Source organism: Hemicordylus capensis, chromosome 1 (genome assembly GCF_027244095.1).
Source record: "Hemicordylus capensis ecotype Gifberg chromosome 1, rHemCap1.1.pri, whole genome shotgun sequence".
Classification (NCBI taxonomy): domain Eukaryota; kingdom Metazoa; phylum Chordata; class Lepidosauria; order Squamata; family Cordylidae; genus Hemicordylus; species Hemicordylus capensis.
This window is the reverse complement of record NC_069657.1, coordinates 333,194,507-333,221,009: the sequence shown is the minus strand read 5'-3', so window position 1 is coordinate 333,221,009 and position 26,503 is coordinate 333,194,507. Positions and strand designations below refer to the sequence as shown.

Sequence of the window (26,503 nt, the reverse complement as noted above, 5' to 3'; positions counted from 1 at the left end):
CCCCTTCAGAGGAATGCATCGGATCAGCTGAATTCTAGTCAACAAAAGCTTATGCCACAAAAAACCCTCCTAGTTTTTAAGGTGCCATACCATTAGCCTTATTTGCCACTCTAGAGAATATACTTACAATCAATAGTGCCCCTGTATAGACTAATCCTAATATTCTACTGTTTATATATTCAGTGGGAGTTTTCATGTAAGGGAAGGATTAAACACATACACATATTAAAGAACAACAGTCTACAGCAACACTTACACTTCCAGAGTAACAAAGATGCTTTACCTGATTAACAAAGAGTGTTGTCACAAATTTTCCTGGCTTAAAAATATCTGTGACCTTCCTAATTAGGTCATCGTAGGATGTCTGGCTTATGTTCGTTTCAAAACTAACATATGAAAACTCTGGTTCTGGAGTGATGTGAATAGTCCAATAAGTTCCCTAGGGGAAAAATAAAGCTATTGTTACACATTTCATCACAGTAATAGTTTACATATGAAAATTCATTGCAGCAATGCAAACACATAGTACTCACATCTGATTTCATCCCATTCATTGAATATCCACAAGGATTGAACATTGTAGCATCAATGACAGAACCTGGTATCAGGTCACGAATTCCACTCACCTAAGCAACCAAAAACAAGATTCCTGCTTTATTAAAAAAGTTTTTGGTTAAGGGCAAACAAGCTGTAAGCTAATATACATAGAATTCATTCTTGGCATCTAGTATAATAGGCTATTTCTACATATTAAAGTCTCCAGATAGTCTGGGATGAAACTGATTATCTAGAACCATTTCAAACTGGCTTTTGGGCAGGGTATGGGGTGGAGACTGCCTTGGTCGGCCTGATGGATGATCTCCAATTGGGAATTGATAGAGGAAGTGTGACTCTGTTGGTCTTTTTGGGCCTCTTGGCAGCTTTCAAAACTATTGACTATAGTATCCTTCTGGAGCGTATGAGGGGTCTGGGAGTGGGAGGCACTGCTTTACAGTGGTTCCACTCCTACCTCTCAGGCAGGGTCCAGATGGAGTCCCTTGGAGGCGGCTGTTCTTCAAAATCTGAACTTTTGTATGGTGGCCCTCAGGGCTCCGTATTGTCTCTGATGTTGTTTAACATCTACATGAAACCGCTGGGAGCGTCAGCTGAAACCATACCTAACCTAAAATTGAAGATGCCTTGAATCCAAAGAAAATCCCTCAACACATAGTATCAAGTGTAACCGCTGGTATCATAGTAACCACTGGGAGAGATAATCAGGAGATTTGGTGCAGGGTGCTATCAGTATGCTCATGACACCCAAATCTACTTCTCCATGTCAACATCATCAGGAGAGGGCATAACCTCCCTAAATGCCTGCCTGGAGGCAGTAATGGGCTGGATGAGGGATAACAAACAGACTGAATCCAGATAAGACGGAGGTACTCATTGTGCGGTGTCGAAACTCGGGAGATTATTTTGATCTGCCTGTTCTGGATGGGGTCACACTTCCCCAGAAGGAACAGGTATGCAGTCTGGTGGTGCTTCTGGATCCAAGTCTCTCCCTGGTGTCCCAGGTTGAGGCAGTGGCCAGAAGTGCCTTCTATCAGCCTCGGCTGATATATCAGCTGCGTCCGTTTCTTGAGATAAGTGACCTCAGAACAGTGGTATATGCTGGTAACCTCCCGTATGAATTACTGCAATGCACTCTATGTGGGACTGCCCTTGTGTTTAGTCTGGAAACTACAATTGGTATATAATATGCCAGCCAGATTGGTCTCTGGGTCAACGAGGAGAGACCATATTACTCCTGTTTTGAAAGATCTACAGTACACTGGCTGCCAATAAGTTTCTGAGCAGAAAACAAGGTGCTGGTTATAACTTATAAAACCCTAAGCAGCTTGGGCCCTGGGTATTTAAGAGAACATCTTCTTCGTTATGAACCCCACTGCCCACTCAGATCATCAGGAGAGGTCCGTCTGCAGTTGACACCAGCTTGTCTGGTGGCTACTTGGGGATAGGCCTTCTCCACTGATGCCCCAAACCTTTGGAACACGCTCCCTGCTGAAATAAGAACCTCCTAATCTCTGACAACTTTTAAAAAGTCTTTAAAAACTGCCCAGACACGAAAGTTTGGGGCGGTGTAAAAATGTAATAAATAAATAAAAAATAAACAGTCTTTCAACCAGGTCTTTTAATTAAATATTATTTTAACATCATTTAAAAATGTTTTAAAATTTAAATTGCTGTAATGTTTTAACTTTTACTCTATCATTTATTTTGTTTTAACTTTAAAAAAAGTTTTCTGTTTGCTTGCTTGTTGTAAGCCACCCAGAGACACGAGTATAAAAAAATTTGGGCAGTATAAAATTATGTTAAATAAAAATAAATAAATATTAGTTACCTTTACACATCTATTATGTGTTAGTGTACATGGAACTGTATAATACAGTATTTTAGCTCAGTCCTATGTGCACAGAACCAGGCGGAGGTGGTTTGATGGCGGGGGTCACACTAGGTTGGGGAAGATCTGCTTCCCCCCCACCAGCGCTCGGAATTTTCAAAGTCCTACAGGGCAGCAAACTACCTCCTTGCCGCTCCCTGGCCGGAAGTAGCTGGTACACGTGCATGCACATTGTGCTTGTGAGCCTGGTCAATGCACATCAGCTACTTCCGGCCAGGGAGCGGATGGGGCGTCAGGGAGGTACATGGATGCCCTGTAGGACTTTGCAAATACTGAGCGCCGGAAGGGGAGAAAGCGGGGGGAGGGTTAAGTGTGCCCTCCCCCAACCTTAAAGTGCGACCCCCCACCACTGAACCACCCCACTTGGTTCTGTGCACATCCCTACGTTCATGTCAGATCAGGTCAAATGTTCTATACTTAAACCTCTGGATTATCTAGACTTAGTTCTACTTCTTTAAAGTTCAAAACTTACACGAGTGACATCATTTGCAGTAACACCATCTTTCATGTAGAACTGGTCCATAACTACTGGGTCAAGCTCGCTCATTAGAATTTCCAGTGTTTGATCTGGCTGACTGATTACCCGACTCTCTGGAAAATCCAGAGTATACAAGTACCTGTGTAAAGAAAATGTACTTAAGGAAAATATTTCCAGGCATCAAGTAAAACAGTTTCAACTGTTCAACATTAGAAGTGGACCTACCAGCAGTCAGAATTCATACGGCCCATGCAATAAGCTGCTCCATCTGCGTGAAATAATAAAAGAGACTAGTAAGATCTTACAAAAGTGACTACAATCTTTCTTCCCCCTGCCCAAAGGTAGTGCTCAAAATAAATTCTATTACAGGTAAACCTCATATGCGGAACCGCTGTTCATTGGTTTCGCATATCCGCAGGTGGCAAAGACACTCTATCTTAACATCTGCAGATATGAAAAGGTTAAAAACTCGCATATCTGCGGTTTCTACAAGGCCAGAAGTGACCGGAGATCATTTCCAGCCACCATTTTAAGAAATGGAGCCATTTGTGGCTCTTCTGCTTTTAAAAAAAAGGCCTTTTTGGTGATTTTTCATGATTTGGGGGGGGCATTTTGGCATTTGCGGGCATCCCTGGTTATATGGAGATCCCACAGAGCACAATACAGTAGATACTTTGTTATTTTTGCCTTTTTTACACCCCCCCATTCTGGAACCTAACCCCCCATTTTCCATAGGCACCATGCCCCATTACTTGCAGTTTTGTTACTCGTGGTAGCAGGCAAGGAAAGAAACCCCCATGAGGAATGAGGTTTGCCTATACTTAACCTATTTTTACAATAGACACTCCATCCTGTAGTCAGTACAAGATGCACATGGTGGTGGCTTTTTGTAGCACCAAAAGCCCTTTGTGTAGCCAGTTAGGGCTTTTAATTTTCACTGTGCCTTTTGCATGGCCCCTACCTCTGGCAACTCATTAGAATCATTTATTATGCAGTGTTCTTGGTACAGCCATGCCTCACTTATTGGTATCCAAGAACTACACAGTTTCTTGCCTCCACTATCTTTTCCTTGTACCGATGTCTATGTCCAGAAGAAAGTCAGGAGCACCTGCTGAAATATTACTGAAGATCTCCACCAAGACATATGTTCTATATTAATGTATAAACCCATCACATGTACTATCCCTGCTACATAGCTTTGACTAAGTGTCAAACTCTACATAAAACAGTTGATTATAAGTGGCACCCAACTTCTGTAGATCAGTCAACTATACTGTCCTCAATGGTCACTGTTGCCAGAGTACCTCTCAGACACCAGTTCTGAAGAGTGAAATGCTATGTTAACGAGATTTTTGTGCCACTGCCATCTTCACGTCAATTTCAACTGAAATAACAGTTCTCATTAAGAACAGTTGCACTGTTATTGTACACCTCCAAAAACAAACAAACAAACAAACAAAACAAAACACCACAACTTACTTGGAAATATTTCATTGAGGAATTCTACTTCTTCCTGGAAATTCCTGTGTGGGTACTCTTGGTGGGAAGGCTTCATGAAATTCTTACGTGAATAAAAGAAGCTCTGGAAAATAAAGTGTTCAAATGCAATATGCCGCTTTCCTCAACAGTCCCATTAAGCTGAAAACAAGGTTATGCATAAATGCTTTCCAACTAGATCTTGCTCCCCCACTCCACCCGCCCCTTCCCAAAGAATCAAAAGGACATCCAGTTATTCACACAACACACACCAGAATGATTTACAAAGCTAATTGAAGTGGAACCTGTAAGAACTAAGCCTGGCAACAAAGAAAGGCTTTTCCAAATATGTGCTACTTCCCAAACCCCACCCTTTAGGATGTCCCCAGGCGTTGCACAGTTCTTTCAAGGGTTTCCCTGACAGCACCAAAGTTTCACAGAAGCAGGAAAGAGAGAGGGTAGAAAGATAGCTGTTCAGTAAGTGTGCTGAGGCATGTAGTACATGCTCTAGTAGCTGGCTGCATCATGCCAAGGCTCTTCTAAACAGGAGCTGCATACTTGCTCCTGTTTTCCTTTTCTTCTCTATGATGCTACTCGAAGCTTCCTATAGACCACAAAGAAAGCCACCCAAATCTTCCCATCACTGTGAGCCAGGAAGTGACAAGCCTGAGGGTGGGAAGAGCACAGTATTTTTCTTGGGCACACCATTGCCTTTATTGCCAAAGCTGCTTAACCGGGGTGAGGGGGTGGGGTGGGGTGGTGTCCAAGAGGAGAAAAATTTTGTGTACCTGTTGCTATGGTATATGAGATTGGTACATAATACTTCCAAAGTTTACCTGCTTGGCTGTTAACATTTTTGTAATCTTATTTTGCTATTGGTCAAACTACTTTACCAACATGCATTCTGGAAATACTAGGATTAATAATTGGCATCTGTATTAAAAATTAAAAAACCAGTGACTTAATATTGCTTAATTGCACCCAAATATTTTGTCACAATCAAAATCATAAAGGTTTTAGTATCCAACAATGCACTTGGATGTGAACTTCTTAAAGTGAACATCCCACATACTACTACTGAAATGCATGACAGATTGGAAGACAAATGGGCATCAAGCAGCCCATGGGCGGGGGTGGGGTGGGGGGATACATGCCAAGTAGCCAAGAGCATGAGCATGCACTCCTAGACCACCTCACGTGTTCTTTGCATACTGCCACTATGATACAAAACCATCTCACACAACATCTATTACAGTGGCCTGGATAGAGGGGTACAGCACAGGACAGCTTCCCTGCACCACAAGCCTCTGCCCACTCCGTCACTGCCATGACACAGCAGCAAGGCTTGTCCCCCACTCATGTGGCAATGCGCCTTGGCCAAATATAGAAGATTTTTCTTACTCAAAACCAGGCTAGCCAGCTGCTATAATGTCAGTGCAATTTCCTCAACCTGCTTGTAGCAAGAGCACCCAAAGCTGTCTCTGCTGCAGCCTAAGGAAAAGCTTGCATCTTGCCATTCAGTAAGGCGGGGAGTAGCAATAGTGGCTTAGTCAAAGTTGCCTTGAGGGAATATGAGATACCCCATCCCAGCAAGCACAAGCAAGCAAGTGGAGAAACGGAAAAGCAGATGCCACCTCAATGATGCAATGTAGATTTCCCCCCATGGTGCAATGAGAATTCTCAGCTTCAGTAAAGTTAGCAGTAGGAAGAGCAGCCACTAGTTGCCAATAATGTCATAGGCACTACACCAGCAGTTGCCCAGGATACTTGGTCCATAGGGCAGAGGAGAAGAGGGAAATCAACAACATGCTCTATGAGCCCTGGGAAAATATCACCTTTTCCAGCAGCCAAAACAGTAGCAGGAATAGTCAAGAAGAAATGTTTGTATCCCTCCCTGCTTTTCAATGTGTGCGAATAGTGTATTCCTAGTAGGAAGAATCTCAAAAGCCCTCTGGCACAGAGAGATAGCCTTTCAAGGTTAATACTCTAAGGCTTCTGTTCCCTGAATATGCAAAACCGCAACTGCTTTTAAAAGCTAATGTAACTTCCAACATAAAACCTTGTGTTAAAGCCAGCTGAAAAAATGCACATGCATTGCAAAATCTCCGAGATATTATCTTACCTGAATTGAGTCAAACCCACAGTACTCTCTAGCAAGCTCTAACAGGGGAACCAGTGCCTGCAGTAAGAGGGTGGTACCACATGTCTTCAAAATGAAACGTCTCTTGGAGACAAACATGCTACTCTCACTGAAAAACAAATTACAGAAAAGCAGTGTTAAATTTACCTGGATCGTTTTGGGAAATTCAAATCTTATCCACTTGTGAAGATAAGTTTATACATTGTATGTTCTGCCTTTTAAAAAGCAATTTGGAAAGACAAAGGGATCTTCCTTTTTGGCTTATTATTTATAATATAATAATCGACAAGTTAAAATAATCGACAAGTTAAAATAATCGACATAGCAATACCAGAGTTCAACTTCCAGCTCTATAAACAGTTGCCAAAAAACAACTTGCTCAGGCATTAAAAGATGTCAATGCTGCACTTGCAGAAATAACAACCAATAATTTGCAAGAAACAAACCAACTAATGTACAGTGCAGCAACAATAACAACACAAGAGCTCGGATATAAGATCAGTGGACCTGTCAAAAAAGAAAGCAGTACATCACCTAAATGGAAGATTAGATTAGAAAATAAAATCGCCAGGCTTAGATCAGATGCTAGTAAATTGAAAGATATGAAAGATAAGAAGCTGAAGAATGAAAACACCAAACAGTATCTGATCCAAAAATACCACCTAGATTCAAGGAAAATTAGAGAAGTCCTGGAAATAATCAAGCAGCAAATAACAGCAGCGTCAAAGAAGATTAGCAGATATGAAGCCAGAATTACACAACACAGGCAGAATCTCCAATTCCAGTCGAATCAGAGACGTTTCTACCAAAGCATAGAAGGAGAAACTGCAAGAAACATAGAAACACCAAATAAAGAAGAAACCAACAAATGCAGGATCTAATAATAACACCAGAATTAATAAGTGAAAGAGCAAAGAAAATTAAAAATTGGACTGCTCCAGGCGACGATGAACTGCATGGCTTTTGGCTTAAACACCTAACAAGCCTTCATAAACAACTATCAAAACAGTTCAACCACATTTTGCAAGGAGGTGATATTGAACAATGGCTAACGACTGGGAAAACTCATCTCATCATGAAAGACCCAGCAAAAGGTGCAGTTCCAAGTAATTATAGACCGATAACTTGCCTGCCAACCATGTTCAAATTATTAACTGGAATAATAGCAGATAGCAAGCAATAGCAACAGCACTTACATTTATATACCGCTTTATAGCTGAAGCTCTCTAAGCGGTTTACAATGATTTAACATATTGCCCCCAACATTCTGGGTACTCATTTTACCGACCTCGGAAGGATGGAAGGCTGAGTCAACCTTGAGCCCCTCGTCAGGATCGAACTTGTAACCTTCTGGTTACAGGGCGGCAGTTTTACCACTGCGCCACCAGGGGCTGGAATAATAGCAGATGAAGTGATGCAACAGGTATTAACTAACAAACAGCTTCCAGTTGAACAGAAAGGAAATTGCCCGAACACCAGAGGCAGAAAAGACCAGCTGCTGATTGACAAAATGATTTTAGAAAACTGCAAGAGGAGAAAAACAAATCTAAGTGTTGCATGGATTGACTACAAGAAAGCCTTTGATTCATTGCCTCACACATGGATACTAAAATGTTTAGAAACAACTGGTGTCAGCAAAAACATTCAGATATTTATTTAAAAAGCAATCAGCATGTGGAGTACACAGTTAATCAATGGCGAGACACTTGGACAGGTTAGCATTAGAAGAGGCATTTTCCAAGGGGACTCACTATCCCCTCTGTTTGTAATCGCCATGACCCCAATTTCACAAATACTCAACAAAGCAGGCCTCGGATACCAAACATCTAAAACATCAAGTAAAATCAACCATCTGCTGTACATGGACGATCTGAAGTTGTATGGAAAGTCCCAGTCAGAAATCGAATCACTGCTAAACACTGTCCATATATTCAGTAGTGATATAGCAATGGAGTTTGGACTAGACAAGTGTGCTGCATTAATAATGAACAGAGGAAAAATAAGAAAAACAGAAGGACTAGAACTGCCCAATGGAAGCAAGATCAAGAACCTGGAAGAGAAAGAACTTTACAAATACTTGGGCATTCTCCAGGCTGATAACATCGCACACACGGAAGTTAAAAGAAAAATTGGAAGTGAATACATTGGGAGAGTTAGAAAAATCCTCAAGTCCAAACTCAATGGCGGGAACACCATACAAGCCATAAACACCTGGGCTATACCTGTCATCAGATACACTGCAGGAATAATAGACTGGACCTAGGCAGAGCTAGAGACGCTAGATCGTAAGACCAGGAAAATCATGATCATCAATCATGCTCTGCACCCCCGCAGTGATGTCGATAGGCTATAACTCCCTCGCAGCTCAGGTGGAAGAGGAATGCTGCAAGTCCATCAAACAGTAGGGGAGGAGAAAAGAGGCCTTGAAGAATATATCAAGGACAGTGAAGAAGATGCACTTCAAATGGTCAATAACGCGAAACTATTCAACACCAATGAAACAAAGCAGGCCTACAAGAACGAACAAGTCAAGAACCGAGCAGAAAAATGGAAAAATAAGCCCCTGCATAGTCAATATTTGCACAATATAAGTGGAAAATCAGACATCACCAAGACCTGGCAATGGCTTAAGAATGGTTACTTGAAGAAAGAAACAGAGGGTTTAATACTGGCTGTGCAAGAACAGGCACTAAGCGCAAATGCAATAAGAGCAAAAGTCAAAAAATCCACAACAAACAGCAAGTGCCGCCTTTGTAAAGAAGCAGATGAAACAGTGGACCACCTAATCAGCTGTTGTAAAAAGATCGCACAGACTGACTACAAACAAAGGCATGACAAGGTAGCAGGGATGATACACTGGAACATCTGCAAAAAATACAAGCTACCTGTAGCCAAAAATTGGTGGGACCATCAAATTGAAGAAGTGGTAGAAAATGAAGATGTAAAAATATTATGGGACTTCCGACTACAAACAGACAAACATCTGCCACACAATACACCAGACAGAACTGTAGTCGAGAAGAAAGAAAAACAAGTCAAAATAATCGACATAGCAATACCAGGGGATAGCAGAATAGAAGAAAAAGAAATAGAAAAAATCACCAAATACAAAGATCTACAAATTGAAATTGAAAGGCTGTGGCAGAAAAAGACCCAAATAATCCCAGTGGTAATTGGCGCCCTGGGTGCAGTTCCAAAAGACCTTGAAGAGCACCTCAACACCATAGGGGCCACAGAAATCACCATCAGCCAATTACAAAAAGCAGCTTTACTGGGAACAGCCTATATTCTGCGACGATATCTATAACAATTGACAATAAAATTCTGGCATCCCAGGTCCTTGGGAAGGACTCGATGTCTGGATAAAACAAACCAGTCAATAACACCTGTCTGACAGTGTAAACAAGAAATAATAATAATAATAATAATAATAATAATAATAATAATAATAATAATAATAATAAAATTCAATTTCTATACCACCCTTCCAAAAATGGGTCAGGGTAGTTTATACAGAGAAATAACAAATAAATAAGATGGATCCCTGTCTCCAAAGGGCTTACAATCTAAAAAGCAACATCAGATAGACACCAGCAACAGTCACTGGAAGGATGCTGTGCTGGGGGTGGATCAGGCCAGTTACTCTCCCCCTGCTAAATCAAGGGAGTAGTCAAGTCTTCTGCACATACCAGAGCACTTGGGGATTTATTGCCCTGGGCTTTGGATCCAGCAGAAAGCAGCAAGCATCGTGCTGCTTCTGTCTGTTCCAACACTCAGTAGTGTGACATCTAACACATCGCTGGGCAGGAACCTGCATTCTCAGGAAGCAAAATTGTGGAGCCTAGAGTTACAGGAATCTGAAAACAATGATGACTTGTATATAACACTCCTGTTTTCACCATTTTTATTGTATGTTTTTAACTTTTGTAAACCGCCTTGGGGTTATCTTTTTAACAAAAGACGGTATATAAATGCAAAAATAAATAAATAAATAAAATAAATATTTTGCCTTTCATAGCACCACACTCCTGTTTTCACCATTTTTACAGGAACATGGGAAATCTGATCACAGGTCTCAGAATATCACATCTAGTTTTGCCGTCAGTCAGTCATGCAACTCATAATCCATAGGAGGGATTAATTGTAGACCTGCTTTACAGGGAAGACTGAGAACCGTGCCAAAGCAGTTTAAGAATTTACACTATTGGATCCAGTGTGATCCAGAGGCTTGAGTCCAAATCTTCACTTGGATATGAAGCTAAGTGGCTGGCTTTAGTCAAGTCAGTACCTTAGCCTTCCTAACAATACTGTGCTAAAATGTTGGTCTTGCCTCCTTGGAGAGCATGTAGAATAATTTAACAAATTATACATATGACTTCAATTTCTTTAGCATACATTTATATCCAGGACTACAAGTACTGGTCACTTGCAATCCCATTCCATAGTAAGTTTCAGGTCTGTTTTTGCATTCCGATTTTTGATTTGTCCATCCTATTAGCATGTGAATCTATTAGCAACTGCTTGAGCCCCTCTTTCTAAAAGAAAGTACCACCATACCCTTATATTGAGTTCCCCCTTTCTGTATGTTCTCTAGTTTACATCTTTCACCTTATAGTGGGAAGGAGATGTAAAAACACAAGTTAAGCCACTTCAGGTCATATGAATTAATGGTTGGCAGAGAAAGATCTCTCTACCTGTACCTCCCAAATCTCTTTTCCCTGGTAGGCCCATCTGTTACAGGTTCCATTGTGATAAAAGGCAAGAGGACTAGCAGAACATGCCATCATTTCTGCTAGGTCCCAAACACTCCAGTTCTGAGGGGATTTGTGTTATGGCTACAAGGAGTCATTTGGAAAAGGAGTTGGAAGGAAAAAGGAGTCAATTGGCTTTTTCAGCTTTTTTTATAGCACGCCTTGAAACTTCCCTCTGACAACCCCCCACATGCAGACAAACATGCAGGCTACCTACAAGTAGGAGGGGAAGGTATCAAAATGATGGATATCCAGTTACCCTGTCCATCAAAGTGATGACAGGGTAACTGGAATTGCATAGGGATCCTACATGTGGATCCAATAGATTCCTAAAATAGCAGTACAATACTTGCTGTATTTCAGTCCTTCCCAACACTGAGCTATTTCCCCCTCAGTGCTATAGTACATTGAGCTAGTGTTTTCACTGCACTTGATAGTGGACTCTACAATCTTTACTGGGTAGTCATGCCCAATTTTGACCCCTTGAGGATATGTGAAGTTAAGATTTGGTCCCACTATACATCACTACTGCTACTATTTATATTCAACTTTTAAACAAGTTCTCAGAGTGGTAGAAAAATAATAAAGATAGCTCCCTGTCTCCAAAGGGTTCACAATCTAAAAAGAAATAAGGTAAACACCAGTAACAGCCACTGAGGGATGCTATGCCGAGGTTGGAGGGGGCCACTTTGCACTTACAACCAATATCATGTGGCATTATTCTGTAAAGCTGTACATTGACCTTTTTTTAGCTTACCTGAGTACATAAGCTTCCTGCTTGTCAGTTTTTGTCACACTTATGATCAAACAATGCACATTCTCCAGAAGTTTGTCCCACTCAAACCTGTTAGAGAGAGGGAGAGAAGTATAAGCTTCCCTCTGCATTCAAGTACAGTAAAGCTAGCACTAACAGGACATTATTATTGCAACTGAAGCCACAAAGAAAGTACAAATTCATCATTAACATCCAAACTGTTTTCCTTCCTTTTTAGTTGGTTCACAGGGTGCCATAAACCACCAATAATTATCCACTCTGCTGTGTCTTAGATTTAAGAAAACTAAAGCAAAGAATTACAATGGAATATACAACTCTGTTTCAAGATGAGACAGAAATTACTCATTTTTGTGAATTACCTTAAGGACTCCGTATCACTATCACTTTGAATTCATCTCATGCTTCTGGAGTTAGAAAACAAGTGTTTTTGAGGGGAGGAACAAAGGGAAGGTTTGAACGTCTCAGCCATGAAATCTGTTTCCTTCCTATTTAGTATTCCATAAATTGGCTTACAAATGTAAGAAATATCTTCAAACAACAAAAAATACATGTAGTTTGCCCAGCTTTACAGAGTTTAGACTTTATAAGTTTGTCAGAAAGTGCTTCAACAGCTATTTTGTTTCCAGTTACTGGCAGATGTTCTAAACACTAGTGTATGGCACAAAGATTGGGAGAAGCATATTTGATGTACTATCCCTAAATAATATTTAAGAATTTGCTTTTATCTGAGTAATTTGCCAACTGCTTCAGTAGGAATCAGTTCCAATTAAGTGAAACATTTAATAAAGCTTGGTCCATAACTAGGCAGATAGCAATATTACTTACATTTATATACCACTCTATAGCCGAAGCTCTCTAAGTGGTTTACAATGATTTAGCATATTGCCCCCAACATTCTGGGTACTCATTTTACCGACCTCGGAAGGATGGAAGGCTGAGTCAACCTTGAGAAGGGTAACATTGATGTAAAAGGTAAAGCTCTCCAAGTCAAGAAAAGTATAGTTCAAGTAAGATGAAGTGCCTATGGCCCAATAATAATCTGGAATCAATTCAGATTTGACTGGCTTCTGATCTGCGCTCTGCAAGACAACAAGCTGAAGCTCTCTTTGCCTAGGAGTTTAGTAGGTGCTTTTGCACAGCTTTGGCTAGTGCACCAGCTGTGACCCTTTCTCGAGAAAGCAGAACTGGCCACAGTTACCCACACCTTAGTCACATGGCGGCTGGATTACTGTAACACGCACTACGTGAAGAATATTCAGAAACTGCAGCTAGTGCAAAATGTGGCAACTAGGATTGTATTCAGAGTTGCCCGCTGGGATCATATTACACCCACTCTGAAAGAGATGCACTGGCTACCAATTCTCCCCCCCCCCCCGGCTCCAATTCAAGGTCCTGGTTTTTGACCTTTAAAGCCCTTAACGGTTTGGGCCCTAGATATCTGAAGGACTGCCTGCTCTCCCAAGGGTTTCTGCCCACTTGACCAGATCATCAGAGGGGGCTCAGCGATGGTGAGAGACTCAGTTGTTGAGCACACAGGACAGGGCCTTCTCAGTCATTGCCGCCTCTAGGTTTTCGAACGCTCTCCTGGTTGAAATCTGCTCCTCAGTCTCCTTGACAGTTTTTAGGAAAAAAGTAAAGATGTGGCTCTTCACCCAGGCTTTGAATCAGTTTAAAAAAAACAAAAAAAAAAAAAAAACCAACCTGCTGCTGCTTTGTGTTATGTATTTATTATGTTATGGGTTATTAAATTGTATATAGAGATTATTTTTATATTATCTGTACTTTTGTATTATGTATTTTAATCTTTTGAGATGATCTGTACCTTTGTATTTTAATTATGCATTGTTTTAATTATATTGTAAACTGCTTTGAGATTATTTTAATGAAAAGCAGTATATAAAGTGATCAATCCATCCATCGGAAAGACATACCATATTCTTAACTACTTTGACAACTGCATCTAAGATTCAGGTAGTAGAGCCGCTTGCAGACAAGATACCCAGCCTGTCATTCATCCTAACTGCTGGGGTGTTTCTATCATGAACGGATTTAAAAGGAGTTTAAGAGGCTATGCTGGGGAAAAAAGCTTCTCTCTGCATAACATCAGCTCCCATAGAGACCAGCTCTGGCCTGTGAGGACTGCTGGGGCAGCCCTCCTGCTCCTTCCCAGGAGTACAGAAAGACCAGTGTGCCCTGAGAGGAAGGAAGAAAGGATGCGCCCAGGCCAGGGAGCTCTTACCCTCAGCTCCTGAAAAGACCAACAGCCTGAGACATTTTATTGCTCTTCTGTAAGTTGCTTCTTTTAACATTGTAAACCACTTTGGGTGCCTTTGTCAAGGCAGAAAGGCAGTATAAAAATGTAGAAGATAAAGAAAAATAAATAAATAATACTTTATTCCTTTGATAGTAAGAAGGGACACCACCACCACTTGTCATTGAATAAGAGTCTAACATTGCTCAGTGTCACTGAGTAACGGTGCATTTTTAATGGGTATTTTAATCTGATCTTTTATGTGTTTTAACAAAAATTTGTGGTTTGTTTTATGCTGTAAACCACCTAGACAACTTCAGTAGTGGGCATTATACAAATTTGTGAAAGAAGGGAAAGAAACTGGGAGTGAGACAGCACTAGTCCAGTGGAAATCAAGAGGGTGCATTGCACATTCCTTCCTCTACATGCAACTTCCACCTGTTCCCCACCTGCTGGGACCACCTCATGATTTCAGGTAATGGCAGCTGATATGCACTTTCACATTCTTGGTTGGAAAAGTAACTGCCAAGCTCAGGGGACCCACAAGTTATGGCTGGTCTTGGTGAGTCCAAGTGTTGGCTAGCTACTGACCTCGCCTGCCCTCAAGGTACTGGAAAGCTCTTGGTCATTAGAGGCTCATTCCAGTCAGGCTGAAGGCACTCAGACAGCATGTCAGAAGTAGCTCACACTTCTTTTTGGGCTCCAGAGAAGAGTAGAGCCTCTTGTCAGAATATGAGATATGCTTGCTAACTGTGACCCCCCTAGTTGTCACTGTTTAGCATTGGGGAGGGGACTGTAGCTCAGAGGCAGAGTACATGTTTTGTTTGCACAAGATCCCAGGTTCAATCCCCAGTATCTCCAGGGATGGTTGGGAAAGATCTATCTGAAACCCTGAAGTCAGTACAAATAATGTTCAGTTAGATGGAACAGTTCAGTTAGATGGAACATGGTCTGACTCAGTACAATGCAGCTTCTTATGTTCTAGTTGGTTTCCTATGTCCCTATTGGCCCCTTTCTGGTCTACCTCCACAGCAGCATTAAGTTGACAGATTGACACTTCCACTGTCAAAAGACATCAGCCTTGTTCAGATGTTATATGGACTGGGCATGTTGTACTCATGTACAGCATGCTCTGAAGCTTTACCCCTATATTGGATGTACCAAGAGCCCCATGCTGTAAATGTGGGCAGCATTGGGCGGAGCTTTAGCATATGCTCTGTCAGCCATTAACTAAGGTATAGCAAACCAATAGCTACATATTAGGGTTGTGCACAAACCAATTTTTGTGGTTCAGTTTGAACTCAGTTTGAAATTTGAACCGAACCACTGGTCCAGTCAAACCAACTGGCCAGATTGTTTGATCAAACTAGTTCAGTGGTTCAAGGGGCTATGCTTCTAAAGGGGAATAATGTGATGATTTCCCTTTACAAGCAAAGGGGAATCATGGATTTAAAAGGCTTCTAAAGGGTGTCCAGGGTGGGGTGGTGAGAGGGCACCTTTACAAGTAGCTGTAAGGTGCTTACCAGTCTGGCACTCCCCCACAGCAGCTTGCCTGCATGGTGGGGTTCGAAAACTTCCATGGCTTCCACTGATGTGCAGAGGCTATTTGCATGACCTCTGTGGATGAGTGAACGCCAGGTCAGTTTTGGAACTGTGCCACAATGTGGGCGGGCTGCTAGGGGGAGTGCCGGACTGGTTAGCACTTTATATCTACTTGTAGAGGTGCTCTCTTGCCACCCTGCCCTAGATTCCCTTTAGAAGCCTTTTTAAGCCAGGATGCCTTTGTTTGTAAGATTCCCCTTTCCAAGCATAGCCCCGCCAAACTGCTGAGAATCGATCCACCATGGACTGGCCTTGGTTTGGTTGTGGACTGGCCTGCCACTCCTGGAGGCTGGTCCAATTCACAATAGAACCAGCCTAGTTTGTGGCAGATCAGTTTGCTGTTGAACGGCTTGTGCACACCCTTAATACATGTGCCCTATGGTAAACCAATCCTCTAATCAGCTGAGTGATTATAATTCCAACTCTGGAGACTCATTGCTCAACATGCGTTCAATGTTTTTGATTAGATACAGTCACCTTTCTATGCCCCACTTCAACTGCCTATTCACTTACCATGTGCCACAAGACAGGCTCACAGGTACTGCACTGGCTGAGAAGCAGTTTCAGGTAAGACGGGGTAGACACTGTTCTGGCTCATACAAATGCAGTCCCAGGAATTGTACCATTAAGAATGTGGCCAGACATCTCTGTGCATCTTTCATCACACAAATCTGGTACACGCACACTTCATTAGTGGTCCACAGCAGCCACTGCCCATAATGAGATTTTAGATGCATGTCCTATAACTGTTTAAGCACAGGTGCCAAGAGAACTTTCGCCCCTGTTATTTGCACCCTCCAATTCTGAATCCAGTTGGCAACACTACAACAAAGGAAGAGAAGGAAAAATTGGGTGGTTGTGGTTTTGATCTAGTGCGCAAGTACACTTAAAAGGTGTATATTTGGGCTTGCACAATATGACGTGAGAGTTCAAAGGTGGTCTGATCAGTGGAAAGATTGCTGAGCAGTGACAATCAAGTAAGGCTTTCCTGGCAGAGAATCTGAAGTTGCTGCACTGTGTGCATTCATGCCTATGAAATACATACCATATTTTATGGACTATAAGACGCTACGGACTATATGACGCACCTTAAATTTAATCCAGTTTTTGAGAGTTTTCCTTCTCTGAGCTTTCCTTCTGAGCTTTCCTTCTCTGAGCTTTCCTTCTTTCCTTCTGAGCTTTCCTTCTCCCCTCGCCTCCATCTCCCCTCCAAGCCCTTCCACCGCGCCCCACTTTGTCCTCTTGCTTTCGTTCTCTTGCGGGGTGAGTAGCAGCGAGCCCACGTTGATGACCCGTGGCGGCGGCAGCCGCTGGTGGTTGTTCACCACGGCCGCTGGCGGGCAGCAGCCTTCCTCACTGCAGAAGCATCGGAGCAGCAACCGGAGGGAGCCTGGGGAAGGGGGCAGCGGGCGGGCTGAATAGGATGCTCCCGGCAGGCCCCAGCGAGAGAGGAAGGGAGGTGGGAAGTGAATCCTCCCTGCTTGCCCTTCCTCCTCTTCCTCCCCCCCTCTCTTTCCCGACAAGCCCAGCTTGGCAGCAGCCTCCCTCACTGCAGAAGCATCGGAGCGGCAACTGGAGGGAGTCTGGGGAAGGGGGCGGCGGGTGGGCTGACTAGGATGCTCCCGGCAGGCCCCAGCGAGAGAGGAAGGGAGGTGGGAAGCGAATCCTCCCTGCTTGCCCTTCCTCCTCCTCCTCCCCCCCGCTTTCCCGACAAGCCCAACTTCCAACTTCTCCCCGGAGTACAAGACGCACCTGAATTTGGGCGGTTATTTTTCAAGGAAAAAAGTGTGTCTTATACTCCACAAAATACGGTAGGTGTAGGGCATAAGGGCACTGGTGAACACTTTGGCAAGCAGGTGGTTTGGTATGCAGGAAGAGGGGATGGTGTAGAGTGTTAAAGCAGGGCTCAACAATTCCAGTGCACCAGCCGCCAGCCTGCTGTGATATTAAGCCAGGTGATACATACACAACCAAAAAGAAGAGTGAGCGAGCAAGCAAACAAGGTGGGGCAAGCAAGTGGCAAGTTTGTCTGCACCCAACTGGATGGCATTGCTGGGGTGAGGTGAGTCCCACCCGCCCGGTCCCCAATGGAACAGAGGGCAGTCTCCTAAAGCCACAGAAAAATTGGCAAGGTCTGAAAGCTAGCTGGAAGGCTTGAAGTGGGAGAGTGGTAGCACTAATAGCAGCAGCTAACTACTAAGAGAAGTACGATGGCCCAGCCATTCTCTGAAAATTGCACTGGGGTTTTTGTTTTGTTTTTAAGTTTCTAAGTAGTAATGGAAGTCTACTCTGTGCATGCTCAGCACAAAACTCAGAGTTAAGCATAACATTAAAGACAGATTTTAAGGTTGCTCCCCAATAAATCAACTCAAAAGCCAGGCTTAAATAGAAATTGGTATCTGTGTCTGCACATGCATGCACATGCAGGGCACAGAATCCAAGAAAGATTATTAGTAGGCAAGGGTATTTGACACAGGGTGCTCTGCAAGCAGTCATAATTGCAAGCAGTCTTCATATATTATTCCTGCATCTTTCAAGGCACAGATTTCATTTGGTAGAAACATGTGTTCAGGTCCTTATTTTAAATTCTGGCTTCATTAGAAGGAACAGCATACTCTAAAGCGTGCACATGCCCACAAGTTTTTTTGATGTCCACTCAGTTAATTTTAGATCCCACTCAGATTGAATCAGGCAAGTCCCACTTTGAATATACATGCGCACACACTACCTTGATACTACTATAGAGAACAAAACTCATTCTGCACACAGATGAAAAAGTTTGGAGAACACTGAGGAGGAATGCTTGCTTTTGAAGCCCGCTGCTATCTGCTTACTATCTTTGAGTATGGAATGCTGTATGAGTTATTTTTATATAGATAGGCATTTTGGGGCACATGAGGACACTTGAATTTATCCACCATTAGTCAAACTGTTTTGTACTGTTAGGTGCTTATATTCCAGTTCCGAGTACTGATTTGAGCACACCTGCTCCTATAAGCATCCAGAACACAACAGGGCAGATCCAGCTATCTACTCAAAACACACTAACAGCTATCAGATGGTTGTGTGGCTATCATACTGGAATCAGGGCACCCCAAATAAGATACAGTAGTAGTTTCTACATATCCTGGACTCTCTAGATACACCAAAATATATATTTTAAATTATTTATGTGTTACATTTCTACACTATTTATTCAACAGTCCTTAGGTGATTTATAAATTTAAATTACCTTTTATTTTGAAGCAAACTTTCTTAGCCTATGTTCAGTGGTAACCCAAGAGCTACAGAATGTTGGCATGTCATTTGGAAAACCAAGAGCAGATTAGGGAGAACAAGTCTACAGTATCCTGCAGATGTGTTTAGTGAATCCACCTGTATATTCATGATATCACAGGCATAAATCACTGCTCTAATTCCTCACACAATGCAAAATGAGCAAAGGAAGATTGTTACTGTAGGCCTGAAGGTCTTAACTGCTCCCCCAATTCTGCTAGCATGCACTCATAATCAATTCTCACATTTTGAACACGGAGTGCACTACAGTATTTGTAGAACAAAGCATGACATGATGTATACCTTAATCCCAATACAATCAACCAAAAGCTTTTCAATAGCAGAACCTCACAAGATAAGGATGTCTATTCTAATGCTTAAGACTAACCATGTAGTTTTGTGGGGTGGTGGTGGGTATAATTGGAAAGCCTTTATCCTATGTGATTCCATCAGCAAGTATCTACTACAGGGCTGCTCAACTTTGGCTCTCCTGCAGATGTTGGCCTACAATTCCCATAATCCCTGGCTACTGGCCATTGTGGCTGGGGATTATGCGAGTTGTAGTTCAAACAAAGCTGGGGGGCCTAAATTGAGCAGGACTGATCTACAACAACACAGCTAGAAAGTCTTCTAGATTAGAAATACCTAGAAATTATATACATTAGTTGAACCACTAGTGTGCAAGAAGTATATTATTCACTGGTGAACAACCTTACATATTACATAAATCAATAGCTGACTGCGAAGAACTACCCAGGTCCCCAACTGATTAAGCTAGTATAAACTGTGTAATCCAGTCTAGATGTAAGTGCCAAAAATTAACAGCTACATGTGATATGGCATTTAAAGTCATGGAATGCCCAATGCTCACTAGATTACATACACTTGTGGTTTCAAATAGGAACAGTACCCCTGCAGAGACTATCAATTAAAGCAACAGAATAGGGCACTTACTTGTCAGAAGGCACTCTACTGCAATGCCTACCCTTCAGTTCATCAATTGCTTCAACAAACTGAAGTTCTTCTGCAAAAAGGAATTTGTGGTGGGCAGGCCAGCAACAAGGAGCGAGCAAAGGAAGAGCAGACAGTGTAGCCTAACATTTGGCACAGGAGCTGAATGAATATCCACCAACAGTTCTACTTAGTATGACTCCTTATGCACACAGTCCTACAAAGCTCAGCTTAGAAACCGCATACTGAAGCACCAGCCCCCTCAGTTTCAAGGCTTTGCCAAAATTTGCCTGGACTGGAACTTGCATGATGTGAAACTACTGCTCATAACAGTCCCAGCAAGCCAGACACTTCAATACAACTAACTCCAGTGCTGCTCCTTGCTCATGGAGGACTGCAAACACGGAGAACAGGAAAGTAGCATGACAAGTGGATTATTTGCCCCTTGTGTCCCAGAAAATAGTGCAGGAAGGAGAACAAATATAGCTGCCAATAAATAAGTGAATAGAAGATTCAAGGCTTTAGTAACTTTGGAGGTAAGGGTTGCACTATTTAGAGCACACTAATCTTGTTTAAAGTCATTAGTCAAGTGACAATTTCACTCAGTTCATCACACTGTGTGCACAGCATTGTGTATTATTAGACAAAGTATTTAAGATGCAGGCACATCTGTGTGTTATTAGGAGGATTTTTTCAAAGTATGACAAGGCAAGTTCCTCAAGACAGTTGTATTGCAATAGTGGCCCTCAAGCAGTGTTTCCTCTAAGGCATGTGCACACACTCATGTTTTATGATATCTGCTCAGTTAATTTTAGATTCCGCTCAGGTTTAAACCAGGAAGGTCCCACTCTGAATGCATGTGCTTACACACTGCCTTGATACTGCCACCCAGAACAAAACTCATTCCACCCACAGATGAACAAGATTATGCATGGAGTGGAGACGGTGGACAGATAAATTTTTCTTCCTCTCTCACAACACTAGAACCAGGGGTCACCCCATGAAACTGAAGGTCGGGAAATTTAGGATCAACAAGCAGAAGTACTTTTCACATAGCACATAATTAATCTATGGAATTCCTTCAGTGTTCCCTCTAAGGTGTGCACACGTGCATGCGCTCACAAGGTTTTTTTAAAGTCTGCTCAGTTAATTTTAGATCCCGCTTAGGTTGAAACAGGAAGGCCCCATTCTGAACACAGATGCAAAACATTAGAGAGAACGCTGAATTCCTTGCGATGTGGTGATGGCCACCAGCTTGGATGGCTTTAAAAGGGGCTTAGACAGATTCATGGTGGACAGGTCTATCAATAGCTACTAATCCGGTGGCTCTCGGCCACCTCCAGCCTCAGAGGCACAATGCCTCTCAATACCAGTTGCAAGGGAGCAACAGCAGGAGAGAGAGCATGCACATACCTCTTGCCTGTGGGCTCCTCAGAGGCATCTGGTGGCCCACTGTGTGCAACAGGATGTTGGACTAGATGAGCCTTGGGCCTGATCCAGCAGGGCTATTCTTATTAAAATATGTACACAGCTTGTGGGTATTGCTGGACCCAGCTCTGCTTTTGGAAGCTCAGGTGAAGGCAGTGGCCAGAGTGCTTTTGCATGGCTTTGGATAGTGTGCCAAGCTATGTCCCTTTCTCAAGAAACCCGATCTGGCCACAGTTACCTAAGTCACATCACGGCTGGATTACTGTAATTTGCTCTATGTGGGGCTGCCCTTGGAAGAATATTTGGAAACTGCAGCTAGTACAAAATGCAGCTAGAATTTTATCTGGAGCTGCCCGCTGGGATCACATCACACCATTTTGAAAGAGCTGCATTGGCTACCAGTTTGTTTCAGGGTCCAAGGTCACCTGAGGGGCTCTGCTCTGGGTACTGACAATGAGGGAGGCTTGGCTGTCGTACATGCGGGACAGGGCTTTCTCTGTTGCTGCCCTCAGACTCTGGAATGCTCTCCTGGTGGCTATTCGCTCCTTAGTCTCCATCACAGTTTTTAGAAAGTGTGTGAAATCTTGGCTTTTTACCTGGGCGTGGAAATGCTTGACTAAGAAGCAGAAAGCTGCCAGTTCAAATCCCCACTGGTACAATATTGGGCAACAGCAATATAGGACGATGCTGAAAGGCATCATCTCATACTGCACGGGAGGAGGCAATGGTAAACCCCTCATTTTAATGGTGTAATTTTATAGACTTATTTTAATTTGTGTGTGAACTGCCTTGGGATTGTTTTAATGAAAGGCGGTATACACATTTAACAATAAAATAAAATAAATAAAAATTAGAGAGAACACTGCCCTCAAGGTTTTAGAACAGTTGCCAATTCCACGATTCCATTCAGTCAATACACACCACCTCTTCATATCCCAAACCTGTTCTCCGTATCTCCCCAATTACCATTAATCAGACATGATGTCATCAATTTGCTTCAATTTTTTTCCTCCTACAGTTAGCTTTGGTATTGTGTAATTGTTCACTGCTACAGGGGTCTGTCTACAGGACAGGGATAGTGCTCCAACTCATTACTGCTGGTAAGTCAGACTCAGAACTACTCTCTCTCTCTCTCTCTCTCTCTATATACACACACACACACACACACAAATATATATAATATATATTTAAAAACACACATACGTATATACACACATACATACACAAAAAAACCTGTCACCGATTGCTGGACCTCTATGCCAAACAGAAACAGGAAGATTTGCTGTGTTAGTTATCCCTTTCAATACATATATTCTGTTCTGAATATATTGCTGTTTCCCTCCTCAGCAGTTCTCTCATTCTATGAAAAGGTAAACCATAGTCCCTCTTGCCTCTTCTCTCACTTTCAGTAATTCAACAAGTCACACTTTCCATCCTGGGTCCCATGCTCAAATCTGTATTTCTGAGAGTAACTTAAGGAGGCCACACGGGCTGCAAGGAAGTGGCAAGCACATGTATGTTTGAGCCTGGAGAAAGTGCAGCCCTTCCCCCACTATTCCGTTGCGCTGGCGCTTCCTCCACATTCCTGAAATGCCCACTAGATGACAGCCCTAGGCCCAGCCTTTAAAACGATGCTGCAACATCATTGGCCTGGGCTTGTCAATGAGAAAGGAGAGGCCACCCCATTTGGAGTGCGAGCCAGAAGCCTCACGTGTAATATCAGCTCCAGCCACATTTTTAAAACAGGAGGGGCTTCTCCCTGCCCCGCATCAGTGCCCAAATACGAGAAAAGCCAACAGCTCTCCCGACAACCGGCATAATGAAGGAGGCCCCATTAAAGCTTCCGTTTACATGCATTTAACAAACTCAATTGGCTCTTTCAGGAACCGAAGTTCCAGAAGCAATCCGCTCCAACATTTGCCCCGAGGATCTGGTGGCAGTTACAGAAAGTTCAGGCTGGAACCGCCGCCTGCACGAGGAAGGGTAGCGAGGGTGCTGGCAAGCAAGTGGCGACCGCTAGCCTCCTTGCCAGCCCGGCCGGAGAACTATGACGGCGGCCGCGGCTGAAGCGCCTACTCGTGTAAGGAGTTCCACATGCACACTCTGTATAACTGCACGTGGTATTTCTTCACGGGAATTGACCGACTCGTTTCTGTGTGACGGAGACTTTCTAGAATGCTTTCACAGGCCAACTCTTTACCGGTGGCTCGTATCTCACGAGCCGTTTCGGACCTAGTCACTGCGACAATCGCGCTCCTCGCTTCCCACCATCCAAAGGCCCAAGGAGCCGATGCCTCCTGGCGCCACGCGTGGCCAGCAGGGCCTGCAAGATTGCTCGCTGCGGGAGCAACGACTAGGCGACGCAGCCCATGACCCGCCACCTGAGAATTGGGGGGGGGGGGAGAGAACTGAGCAGGGGACCTGCTGGAGAAAGCCCCCTGGAAACACAGTTCGCACTGAGGCCATTTAGCGAGGAACCCCATGGCTGAGAGAGGTGGTTTTTCAAGAAGTAAGGCTGGCGTGGAAGGTCACGTCCCGCCCCAACAAGGTCACAACAACATCGCCCTTCTCCTCGTAACCCCCACCGGCTAACTTTTTCCCAGGGCGCGGGGCCTGCTCGGCACTGGAGGCGGATCTTTCCCCAGCCGTCACACACCGAGACCAGGTTCGCGGGCGCCCAGGGAGGGCGGCCGTTAGCGCCCGTTAACGGCGGCTCGTGCGTTCTCTTGCACCGCCCCCGCCCCGAGGAGCCGGCGAACCTCCACACGTCACTCTGGGCCTGCCCCGCTCTCCCTCCCTCCCGGGGTGGCCAGGCTCCTCTTCCCTCTCCCTCAGGCCAAGGGGCAGCCTCTTCAGCCCCTCCTTTACGCTCATCCCTCCCCTCCGCCCCACGCATGCATTGCAGCACCGTTCTGAATGAGAGCCACCGCCATGCCCTTCTCCTTTACCGGCCATTAGCCTCCCTCGCTTCCCGCCTAGAGGTACCGGCGTCGCGCCCGGCCTCCTGCTAGTGCATGTGCGCCACCAGCCGGACATGTTTTCCCCCACCCGCTCCCCTAACCCAGCATCCATGCGGCTCTCCGCCGTCACTCCTCCCATGTCCCCGCCGCCGGCCCTCTCGTGCTTCCTCGCTCTAACCTGGGAATGGTGCGGAGGTCGCCGGATCCCTTGCTCTGGTGCGGCTCCTGCGGCGAGGGCTGTTGCCAGGCGAACCACACCTCCAGTAGCTTCTCAGTTCCTTCGAAGAAGTGTGCACCGTTCTCTTCCATCATGGTGAGACAACTCCGCAAAACCAACAACCACAGAAATTAAACGACAGACACCCCCGACCAAACTGCTGCTGCCGCCGCCGCCGCCCTTCTCCTCACCTACACACCGGCTACGGCTGTGTACTAGTGTTGTTGCTGTTCAGGGCCGCGTCGCCTTCACCGGGTCTTAGCCCGTCCCAGGCAGGTTCACCTTTGACGGGGCGGTAATCTTGTATTAAGCTTTGATAAAAATTAAGGTATATATCAGCGAGCGGTTACTGGTACGATGGAGGGCGGTTCCTTTGGGGTAGGAAGAAAAGGTAAGCGGGATGGAAAGAAAGAAATGAGGAGTAGGCGGGCAGGCGGGCGTGCAGGCGATGCGGTTCGGTTCCTTGTATTCCGTGTGTTCCCCGTTACAGAGAAAAGCAAAGAGCGAGCGCTAGCTAATGTCGCCGGCCATACTGTGTAAGCGAAGGCAGTCGCGCACGCAGCAGCTTTTATACTAGCACAGGTAGCTCAGACCTACCCTCCGTGGCGCCGCTATTGGATAATATCAGCTTAATCCCGCCCAGTGCCCTCCACCTATAGGGCATTCCAACTGTCAGACACAAAGGGTTCGCCCTGTGCCGCTGTCGGTTGCAGCTTGTATGTCCTGAATCGACTCGGCCGGTAGACGGAGGCACTATCTGTGGCTGGTACATGCGGGACTGTGAAACAAGAGAATGCACAGAAATTTCATACACTCAAGGGCGGCTGCGGGGGGAGCCCCCCTCCCGGAAAAGTAGCTCCCCCCCCGTTTTAGAAATGTAATATGTGAGACACACAGCTCCCCCACCCACACATGCACTTTGCCCCTTCTGTGCCAGCCAGCAAACCACTACCCACCCCCCATTCCTTTTCCTCTGGTACGGGCACTGCAAATTGCATACTTACATCAGAATAACGAGAATGTACTGAGGAGGTCTGTCCATAGGAGGATCTATGGTGCTGATTGAAAATTTGATCTTGTAATTGCCAAATATATTACTATAAAAAGGGCATCAGACGTGTTGATGGTGGTTTTCTGAAAAATGGGATCTTGAATAGAGAGAGAGCCATGGAAAGGACATGGATGTGTTAATTTCTGCGTACATTACAATAATATGGTCAATAAAAAACGGGAATGAGAGTTATATGGTACAGGGATATAGTGCACTGGAGGGGCGGGGTATAAATATTTTAAATAAATATAAATAATATGCAGTTTACAACTGTAAAGCGACCGGGGATGGAAGTTTGAGGCAGTGTACAAATATGATAGATGACAGATATATAGACAGACTCAGTAGGACTTACTTTTATAAAAACACGTTAAGTTTGGCAGAAAAAGTCGAAGTAACCCTAATCCTATGCACAGAGTAAGCATGCATATTATTTGCCTGCACTTTTGTAGTCCTATGCACACTTACTTAGTTGTGAGTTCCAGGAAATTCAGTGGGACTTCTGAATATACATACATAGGATCCGGCAATATGTGCAATTGAGGAAGGGAGAGCTAGAAAACATGGGAAATCCTAAAATATTGTGTTGTGTAACTAGGTTAACTGGTCACTTTGACCGATGTACTCCTACAAAATCTACTGGAATTCCACCAGAAGGTGTATCTTTTTCTAATTTAAAGACCAGGCAAAGGCTTTACTGCAAA

General features: G+C 44.0%; 1 protein-coding gene across 6 annotated transcripts in view; it reads right to left on the bottom strand.

The window, feature by feature from the left end:
• The window catches only part of AMD1 (adenosylmethionine decarboxylase 1), a 29,613-nt gene extending 4,315 nt beyond the window's left edge, over nt 1-25,298 (bottom strand). Inside the window, exons 1-9 of one of the 6 annotated variants that reach the window (XM_053304238.1) lie at nt 24,710-24,836; nt 16,430-16,738; nt 12,046-12,132; nt 6,520-6,646; nt 4,401-4,503; nt 3,147-3,189; nt 2,916-3,060; nt 534-626; nt 284-439 (exon numbers count right to left, since the gene is read on the bottom strand). In XM_053304238.1, the coding sequence (XP_053160213.1) occupies nt 284-439; nt 534-626; nt 2,916-3,060; nt 3,147-3,189; nt 4,401-4,503; nt 6,520-6,636 (657 nt within the window). In that variant the 5' untranslated portion in view covers nt 6,637-6,646; nt 12,046-12,132; nt 16,430-16,738; nt 24,710-24,836. Of the gene's footprint in view, nt 1-283; nt 440-533; nt 627-2,915; nt 3,061-3,146; nt 3,190-4,400; nt 4,504-6,519; nt 6,647-12,045; nt 12,133-16,429; nt 16,739-17,004; nt 17,424-24,156; nt 24,286-24,709 lie in introns of those variants that run through there. The other 5 variants (XM_053304192.1, XM_053304196.1, XM_053304184.1 and 2 more) reach the window with 5 other exon arrangements.
• Between the last annotated feature and the right edge of the window lie 1,205 nt (nt 25,299-26,503).